Raw genomic sequence first — 10,617 nt, forward strand, 5'->3', positions numbered from 1 at the left:
CAACAGACGCAGATGAACAGCAGCTAACCTGACATTTTCCTCATTGACTTGTTCCATCTCTGTCTCATTTAGCATCAGAAGCAAGAGGACTGCAGAGGGTTTACTTAAAATGCTGTTCTTTTTTTAGGAGCTTCATTGCAGAAAATAACCAATAACTACCTTAATTTTTCACTAACGTCAACACTGTATCACATAAAGAATTCTTACCTTTTTGATAATTCTCATCACTGCTGAAAATACAGATTTTACTGATTCCCCGATCTCTAGAGCGTTCAGGCACAGGAGTATCTGATATATCAAGCCTCCTCCTGGTTATTCATAAGGGGGAAAAAAAAAGGGTTTACATTAGAATTTCCAATATAATTACAATTAATTTAAGCTTGCAAAATCATTTTCCTTAAGAAATGTAACACCATTACTTGGAACGTAGTTCTGGAGGGCATCTGAGAAAGGCTTTTTGACATCAAACGGAGAGTCAGCTAGTGAACCGTCCATTTTTTCCTCAGAATTTACTGAAGGAATCGCTGTTGCTGTTGCATGTTGGTCACTGTCGCCTTCACTGTCTACAGTCATTTCATAGTCCTTCCCTGGTGCCTCTCCTAGTAGCTTTCTTCTACTGCCTCCTCCTACAAATAATTGTGAAGGGAAATCATGCTTATTTTCAGAGGATTCAAGTTAACACACACCACTTGTATAAGATACTAACCTCTACAGATGTTGATTTATTTACCTCAACTTATCAGATCCTCAAAATACCAAACATCAGTCATTAACTGCTATGAGCTGGGTTTGCTACCTCTTGATTTTAAATCATTAGAAGGAGACTGTTTTTTCTGTTGTATTTTTTGCCTCAAACAAAGCTTATTTGTTCTTGCTAAATCACTGTTAGTGAAGCATTAGTCCAGTACCCCTAACTGCAGAGCTGCAGTTTGGGCTGCACACTGAATTGTTACAGCACACAAAAGCTCTGACAGCTCTAGAAGAACATTCCTGTTTTCCATACATTTTTCCTGCCCGGTATCGAAATTGTGCCCCTTTTGTGCAGACACAATCACTTGTTTCCTCTGCACAACATTGTCTTTACATGAGTAAGCTGTGATTTCATGATGGATCTTTTCAAATTGCTGGTGTGGCTGCATCGGTTTGTGCTAAGGGTTGCTTAACAGAGAATCACAGAATGGTTTGGGTTGGAAGGGACCTTAAAGACCATCTAGTTCCAACCCCCCTGCCATGGGCAGGGACACCTTCCACTAGACCAGGCTGCTCAAAGCCTCATCCAGCCTGGCCTTGAACACTTCCAGGGATGGGGCATCCACAGCTTCTCTGGGCAACCTGTTCCAGTGTCTCACCACTCAAAGAACTTCTTCCTGATATCTAATCTAAACCTCCTCACTTTCAATTTAAACCCGTTACGCCTTGTCGTGTCACTACAGGCCCTACATCTTGTTTTAACTTTAAATAAAACTGTTGGAATATAATCAAACAGGTTTGGTAAATGTGACTGTTTATCATACCAAATTTTCCTAGTGCTGCTTGGTTTTGGGGACATGAACTCTGTCTGCCCTACTGTGACTCTGTCAATTTCCTTGTTTTCATTCATTCTGCAGCAGCATTTTTGCCAGAATGCCAAGCTGTCCTTCCTCACATGTGTCCTCATTGATTTCTAAATCAATTTCAAGATTTTCTGCCCCTTCTATGGATTTAATACTATCTTCTTGTTCAGATTCCTTTTCTCTTAACTCCATCTCATTCTTCTGTGAAGTGTTTAATTCTACCAGCCCCTAGTGTCATCCCTGTTTTCATTTGGGGTTTTTTGACAAAATATATATCCTCAGACTTTTTTTTTCTTATGCTTAATTGTTAGTTTTACTAACTATATCTGCAAAGAATCCTGATGGTATGGTAAAAATACTACCTGGAACCCCTTCTGTTAGAATGTAATTATATTATTTATATTTCTGGGCTTTGGCTCTCTCTGATTTTCAGATTCGTTTTTCCTTTCCCTCTCCTATCTTGTTTTAGTAGCAGCAATTAATTTTTCAGTATTATCCATCCTTGCAGTTACAGCAGTGTCTTCTTTTTCAACATATACTTTATCAGCCATGTATCGAAGCAGTCCCAAGTTGCTGAGATTTAATCAATGGGGGTTTTTTAATAGCAGTCTGGCTTTCTAGTTTGAGGGGTTAAGGAAACACTAACTTTAATGCCTTTTTTTTGTTTTTTTCCTCTTTAAAAATTACCCTATCAAGTTTAAAATAGGAGACAAAAGTTCATGCTTAGTCAGACTAATATCATGCAACTGCTCTGTTGGTTATTGGCACTGTATTTTTTTTTTTACTTGGATTCAGCTGAAGACTTTGGTATTGATTTTGCCTTTTGAAGTAGTGTTTGATGATGCCTTCCAAAACTCAGATTAATTTTCTGTATTTTTGTATCTTGGACTGTCAGAATGGCTTGAATTGATGGTCCTAAATCTGATATTACAGAATAATCTTTTCTTTGACTATATCACATGTGATTTTTGTATGTCTTTCTATGATCTGCCTTAAGACTGTCCTCTGCCCCATTCTCTGGTACCAGAAGCTCATGTTGGAAACATGAATCTTCCCATGTTATTTCTGCTTTACGTTTCTGATGACATTGCACGTTCATAGGAATTTGACAAGCTATCAGCAAGAGCATCAAGTGTTATCCTATCTTTCACTGATCTTTGCAGATCAGTAGATTTTTGTTAGTTTTTTTTTCCCCTCCACTGCCCTGTTTGTTATTTTGCATTGCCAGCTGAAAGGAAAGATCATTCTCTTTGGAGGTATCTGCATTACTGTTATCTGATTCGTTATGTTTAATTTTCTGATTTGAGGTACCTTCAGTTTCTGTTCCCCACAGTATTTTATAAAGGCTTATACTGAGGCTTTTTTTCACCATGGAAGCCTAGTTCTTCTATTCTCATCAAGCAGCTTTTACCTTCCATTCTGAAACTCCATGGGTCTTCCAAGTGGCCAGTTTCTTCTGAAGGTCTGGTATCTGTTAAACTGAAGCCACTGGATAAGTGGTGGGGCGAGAAAGGTTGGTCTGGAGTCAGTTCTTGGAACTCCTCAGATTTCTGATCCTGTTCATCATTAAAAATATGCTGACTGAAATCTCTGATGTTTTTTTCATAAAAACCCAGTGGGTCTTTTTTATTCTCTGGTTTGTGAATTTCCTCTTTTTCATCACCACCCATTTGGGACTGGCTTTTCAGTGCTGAGTTTTGTTCTGTATCACAGCATTTGACTGGTTTTCCTTTCCCAGATGTTTCCAGAGTAAGACTAGGCTCACTGACACATGCGGCCTTCTTGATGTCTGGATGACTGTCTGCAGCTCCTGGCAGTTCCCCATAACTTGGTAATTTGTTTTCGGAATTTACAGATTCTTGAACACAAGTGTTGATGTTATTTTGTTCTTTTTGTGATGTTTCAACTGTTTCCATTTCTGATTTTCCCTGCAGATGAGTTCCAATTTCCAGTGTGTTTTCAAAATTTAATTTTGAAGGTAAGTGTAGAGAATCTTTGGAGACATGGTCGTTATAATAACCTTTCATATTAGTGTTTTCCTGACTCTTAAGTCCTTGAGATACTTCATGTTGTACTGGTGTTTTGACAGATAACGTTTGTGAAGCATCACTATCACCAACTAATTTGACAGAACGTTTTGCTTTTTCATTACTGCGTTCATTATTTTGTGCAGAGAGCGAGGAAAACAGGTTGCCTTCTTGGATTACACCCTCAGCTTTTTCAGATGACTCCTCATTAACTCTCTGATTTGCTCGTACTTTCATTGCTCTGTTACTTTCTTGTAATATTTCATCATCATTTTCAGTTTGAGAAGTTTCTTCACTGAAAAACACATCATCTCGCAAACTCTGCATTTGCTCTTCTTTAGCCACTGAACTACTAAGCTTCAGTAGGTCTGCAAAATGACTAAAAGAGAAGAAATGGCTCTGTTCTTCAGATATGTCAGGCTTTTTTTCTGTATTTTTTGTGTCTGAGGGGTCACGAGTCTGAGGTGTGCTAGGAGAAGAAGAAATCTGATCTGATGCGATAGATTCAGGTCCCTGTTGATTGTCATATGTGTCCACATTATAATTAATAAAGCTATTATAGATGTCTGTATACCAACCTGACTGGCTGTGTTTGCTTTCTGACTCCTGATTTCTCTTTTTATCTTCATTGGTTTTCAGCAGTTGGTTTTCCGATACCAAGTCTTGCTCTGAACTGTAAGGTTCCATTGGCTTCTCTTTGTCACCTGTTGGTGTATCAAAAGATGATTCTGTGCTATTTGTGGTGCCTTTGGTGTCATTAAGAGTACCCACACCTGCCGATATCTCCCCAGGGTTCGGCATGGCACTGTTTGAATCTATTATTTCATGTGCATAAATCTCTTCCTCTGTCCCTGCTTTAACTGTCTCCTTTGATTCTTCGTCCACGTGTGATTCTTTCGGGTCTGAAGTCTGCACTTCTTCATTCTTATTTGCGTCACCCTCTGTTTCTCTGCTTGGCTGGTCTTCCATAGCAACTGCATCTTTCTCAGCATGGCCAAAATTAAGAACATTACTTAGTCCCAAATTGAACCAATTTGATTTGGATTCTTGGCTTTCAATCTTTTCTTCTCCTGTCAGTAACTCTGTGACTGCTGTTTCCTGCTCATTACTGGAATGTCCAGGCACACCAGAAACATCACGGATTTGTGGATCATGTTTTTCTAATGCCAAACCAACATCCGCATTCTCTTCTCCAAAATACAGGAAGTCTGTTATTCCACCTTGAAACCAAGCAGATGCTGGGGGTTCTTTGTCCTCCTTATCATTTGGCTCCTGTAAGTCATTCTCAGCAGTTACCACTATTTTTCTGCCTCGGTATGTATTTTCTTCTAAAGACTCAGTAATGGCTTTTAAGGGCTTTTCATCATTTTTACTTCCTCCACTGAACCATCCTGCAATCCAACTAGACTGGGTTGCGATGGGTTCTACTGGGAGGCTGTTTTGCATTTGTGGCTCTTCAGTATCGTCTTTGCTGTGCTCGTTTTTGATAACCAACTTCTGGCTTGCAGACTCCTCCTGAGTGTGGGATTGCTTGGCATCATTTTCAGAAACCGATTCTACTCTTTCTTCCTTTTGCATGGAGTCTCCTGCATGTCTTAAGAGTTCATTTTTGTGCAGCTCTGATTCTGCGTCAGATGATGAATGTTCCCTTTCTTTGCTGTGATCGTGTAATGCGCTATCTTCATTTTCAAAAGTGTACTTATCTCCGTGAAGACAAAGGAAATCAGTTTCCTAAAAGAACAATGTTACCTTTTAAAATGTTTTCATGTGTAATTTTCTACAGCACTGTGTAGCCCAGCAATATATCTTTATTCTCCTTCTTTCTGTGTAGTTGTACACTTTGTATAACTTTACACAAAGGACTGCAAGTAATTATATTATTCCTAATGGTTCTATATTATTTATTAGATAATTATTTTAGAGACCAATAAACATGCAAATGGAACAACAATAAAAAATGTTTTTAATTTAATGTGTAACAAAATACACATTGACACTCGAGTTTCTAACTGGATTTCAGATCTTCAACTGCTGTGAACTACACTGGAAAATCTGGTGATGTTGGCTTACCTTAGTGAGCACTTCAACTTCTTCTGCAATAAGAACCTCCTCAACCTTCACAGCATCTTTTGGGAAATACCCAAATTCCTTTCCTTTCTATAAATAATATAAAAGGAATGAGAACATTTAAACTTCAGTGATAAATCCATCAGGCGATTGCATATATGCTAGACAAGTATGAATAAAGAAACAATAAGCTTATAGGACTGCCCCTACCTTCTACCCCCTTCCTGTTGTTTGATCAGAAGCTTGGTTTAGTTTTCCTCCACAAACGTGTTCCGTTTGCCATTTCAGAAAGGAAGGGGAAGTATATTACTCCATACTGTTATTTTCTGCATTATTATTAGGAACGTGTCTTTGTGCAGTACCAAACCAATAGCCTTAACAGTGCTTCAGCTGAAGACAGTGGTGTGTGCCCAGGTGGTCTCAGCCAGCTCCTGCTAAAATCTGCTGCAAATTTCCCATTGGCTCAAGTGGGAGAAAAATTGTGCCTTAATAACTACTGACCCATAAGGAGTTATAAGAAAAGTAGGATATGAAATTCAGGTATGATGCTAGCTGAAGAGAAAAGGGCAATGAAGATTGAAACACTAGAGAAAATGGGTTGATGATAATGCCCAAAAGAATCAAGTAAGGGTCAGTCTGCCTAGAAACCAACCACTGGCTTTACATCAAGGCCTTGCACATAGCCTTTAACGGAGGAAGAGTGAGGTGCCTGAAAAGACACTCTTGGATTTAAAGAAAAAAGGAAGACAGAATTTCACTGTTAAACAATAAATGTGACAGACCATTCACAAAAAAGTGAGTTCACCAATATCTTCTGGTTTTGAAGCACTTACACAGTTTTACAAGCAGTTGGATTTGGATCAATGCGCCTATTCCTTCTTAGGTATAACATAACTACATGACTGTTGTAACTACATTGTCAGTTGTTCCAGATCCTTAAACACGTGTGATAACTTCTCTGGGAATGTTCCTTAAGCACTGAACTGTGAAGTCAGGTCCCAGTACTGGAACGCTGATTAAGTAACTGTAAAACCTACTTACTCACAGGCCTGTAGGTAGGTACCTGCCTGGCCTGATAGACCTGAATGTTCTTAAGGGAACCAGGTGAAATCATGATACTGAAATGATTAATGAAGAAAACAGAAGACTTAGATTCCAACCTTGACTTTATTTTTCTATGAGGGATCTTTGCCAAGATTTGATTTTTCACTTTCTATATAAAACCAGTAACAATAACCCACCTCCCAGATGAAGGAAGGTGTCCCTGCCCATGGCAGGGGGGTTGGAATGAGATGATCTTTAAGGTCCTTTCCAACCCAAACCATTCTGTGATTCTATGATACATCGATCCATGGCTGGTTAATATTACAAAAGAGATGGAAGATCCCTAGAAGCAAGCAGACTGCAATCGTTACACTATTATTATCTCAGTTATGGGAAAAGTTTCAGATCGAAGTACTTACACTTCCTGTCCACAAATTTTCATTTTTCCTTGAAAGTTTGGAGTATACCATTATCTCTTCCCCTATTTTGAAGTTAAGATATCGGCAATCGGGCCCTAAGTAGTCTGCAATGGCTTGAACTCTGCTCATTGCTGCTGGAATAGTATGTAAAAAGAAAGAAACAAATCAGTACAGCAGCCATGTTGTCTGAAGTCAGGTTACTGAAGAAGTCTGATATCTATAAATACAGTAAAATGTTTGTTAGTACATTGATATGTCCTGTGCTATGATACTAATCCATTTATATCATCATGTGGAAAGCAACTAATGAAAAAGGCAGCCCTATTTTCTTTCCTATTTACTAAAGACACCAAGGAGAAAAGTTCTTGTCCTATATGGGCAATTTCCAGTTCTTATTCAGCCAGGCTTTCAGTGCTGAAATGCATGTGGAGAATTGGCAAGTTCAACTACTAAAACCAGATCTAAACAAATGAAAAATAGTTCCCAGACGTATTTATAATTGTGATTTTAGAAATTCTAACTTAAACATAGTAATTTTTTTCAGGGATTTCGTCTGTTACTTTGCATACATTTATATTATTAAGAAAATAGGTAAGTTAAAGCAATATAAACCTTGAACACATTGTCCAAAACAAACTCACATTCTCTTTGCTTCCACCCCTATCTCCCTACAGAAACTGCTACTGGTGCTTGGGTGAGTTTAGAGCCCACTGCAGATGCTGTTCAACAAAGACATGTATCTCTGAGCATCCAGAACCCACTGAAGTCAGCGTGGCTCCACAGGAAAATAAAGATCCATAAACAAACTTTCCAATTCAATTTGAATGACGTCACGTTCTCTTTGCTTCCACCCCTATCTCCCTCCAGAAACTGCTACTGGTGCTTGGGTGAGTTTAGAGCCCACTGCAGATGCTGTTCAACAAAGACATGTATCTCTGAGCATCCAGAACCCACTGAAGTCAGCGTGGCTCCACAGGAAAATAAAGATCCATCAGTGGAGAAAATCTAAGCTGTCTTCCACTTCAGGACAAGGTATCCACATTGCACGGGCAGCAGTTAAGGCTGCCAAACCAAATGGGGACAGCTTACAAACAGCTTCAAATACACATGGTTATGTCGGGTTTCACAGTGGTAATCAGTGGATAATAAATGGGGCATTATCTGCCACTGCCCACTTGTGATTCAGTGGCTCTGCCTCCTGCAGAGCTGTTTACTCCCCAGGAAGTCCATGACTAGTTACTGCTCTTACTTCAGGTTAAAGAACAAAAAATAAGTAAAGAGGATATATTAACAGTATCTTTTGTAAAAAGAATGACAACAAACCCCAAACCAACCAGTTTTGCAGTTATTATGCAGTAGATAAACCACATACAATATAACAACAACCAGTTATTATACAGTAGATAACACAGAGTTTTGCAGAATGGGCTGTGAGTGTACGAATAAGACAGAGAGTTGTCCTTCTCAGTTTATAGCCTACCATTTTCGGGTTTTTAAACTTTCGTTTGTACCTGTGAAGGCTGAGGTAAAAATACTTTAAAGCTGCTTTATACTGCCAGTTTTGAGGAAACCTGAGAAAAACTAGCTATTCAAGAGTATTTTTACTGAACTTTGATCTTTATATACTTACACAACACAATCCAGCAAGTGCTTTTTTCCCTCTGAAAAGTTTTAAGCTTATTGCTCATAAACTTAGTATATCGACAACAAATATTTTCTGTGGCAACTCATTTCGGTGTGTTTCCTTGCTATTTTTGACATTATTGTTCGTATTAGCTGTACATACACCACAGACTCCTTCAGAAAAAAAAAAACCAAACCAAAACAATAAAGAACAAAACAAGTCTTTACTTACTCTCACATTCTCGATCGCCACACTTCTTCCATTCTGAAAGTACCTTTGCACTCTGCAGACTTGTTAAAAATGAAATTACTAACAGCAGAATTCTCCAATCCAAGATCCTTGACATTTTAGATTAAATCTAGAATGCACTGAAACTGTGGAAACTGCATTGATGTGCAGTCAGCAAGAATATTCTGCATTGTTTTTCTTAGCCCAACAAAACATTGCAAATAAATTTATCACCTTATTTTCCTTCTCTCATCTTCTTGAACAGAAGTACACTGTGCTAACCTGCTCACAGTCTGCAAAGTCAGGTGTCCTGATTATACACACACGTTTAATAATTAACTATGTTCTGATAGCTAGGCTGGTGTTTTGAATACAAAGAAACTAGTTCTAGTCACATCAAACTCCGGCTTCTGTCAGATAGGTTCTTTTGTATGGAGTTCATGGAAAGCTCTGATTGGGGAAATTCAACAAGAGTTGTATTAGGATTTTTTCTGGATTACGAATGCATTTTTAACATCCATCTTCCATCTGATTTTAAGATGGACTATCAATTTTATGCTTATATAGATTTGCATGATTGCCATTATAGGTACTGACAATTTTCTGGCTTTTTTTGTTGAACGTGCACGGATATGCTTTAGGTTATTTATAGGCGGTCATTGGGAACTCAGAACAAGTTTTTTCCACATCCTCTTTTGGAGTTTTCTCACACACTAGATGCTAAGTCCAGTCCTTTAGCATGGGCAATACTTACTCAGCTCCAAAGTCTCTTAAAGGTTCTTGGCAGTTTTCAGGCTCTTAAGACAACTAGAAAATCCATACGCTATCTCTACAGAGATAGCATCACAGAGCTGAGCAGATGATTTGTCCAGCTTTTTAAGGAACACCCTGTTTCTTAGCAACCTATTATCCCATATGGAGTCATAAATAATGTTTTCTCAAACACAGGCTATGCTTTAAAGCAGCCATTGTGCAGGGAGTTGTACACTGATTATATAGGTTGTGCTATAAATGAAATCTCGCAGAAAGGCTTGCATTAGAAGTAAGCTTTCCTTCAAAGGCTTCACATCGTTGTCCTGCTCTTCCTCGGCGACCTAAGCACAGCACGTCTAATTTACCTATGAAGGGGCTTCACCTTTCCTTTCCCACTCGCCTGCCTGGGGTAGCCTCTTCTCTCTCCCTTCTTGACAGCGCCCCAAGAATCTGCATTCCTTCCCAACCTGATAGTATTTGCAGTTATATGCTTCCTAGCACCCCTGCCCCTCCTTCAGTCCTGAGCATGACTCATGCAGAATCTATGAACCTAAGCCATATCCTACTTGCGGGCACAGTTCCCCCTCCCTCCTGCTCCGCAGCTCAAACCTGCCAGGCACTGGTGCTTAGCCTGATCGACTGAGCCAGCAAACGGATCATCTGCTGGAGGTTGGGAGAGGGCACAAAGCGAGCCAGGGTCACGCTGACCAGCGATGTCCTGCAAAGAAAAAAAATCACAGCGGAAGTAACGTCCTCCAGTTGCAATCTAACACTTTGGCCCCTTCCTTTGCCACATGACCTGGTAGTCAGACAGGCCTATCCTATGACCTAGTATACCAGCTGCTGCTGCTGTTAGGTAATCCACCGGAGTGCACCAGGGAAAATACACCACGCATCAGTGC

General features: G+C 39.4%; 1 protein-coding gene across 1 annotated transcript; it reads right to left on the reverse strand.

The window, feature by feature from the left end:
• Positions 1–207: 207 nt before the first annotated feature.
• On the reverse strand, positions 208–9,080 carry MIA2 (melanoma inhibitory activity 2; the record flags this gene model as incomplete). Its single annotated transcript, XM_010153444.1, has 6 exons — positions 8,966–9,080; positions 7,111–7,244; positions 5,651–5,737; positions 4,159–5,311; positions 420–626; positions 208–308 (listed from the first exon to the last, which is right to left on the reverse strand). Coding segments are annotated over exons 1-6 (1,797 nt in total), but the record flags the coding sequence as incomplete, so codon positions are not given.
• Between the last annotated feature and the right edge of the window lie 1,537 nt (positions 9,081–10,617).

The sequence above is a fragment of the Eurypyga helias genome, unplaced genomic scaffold (assembly GCF_000690775.1).
Source record: "Eurypyga helias isolate BGI_N326 unplaced genomic scaffold, ASM69077v1 scaffold4476, whole genome shotgun sequence".
Lineage (NCBI taxonomy): Eukaryota > Metazoa > Chordata > Aves > Eurypygiformes > Eurypygidae > Eurypyga > Eurypyga helias.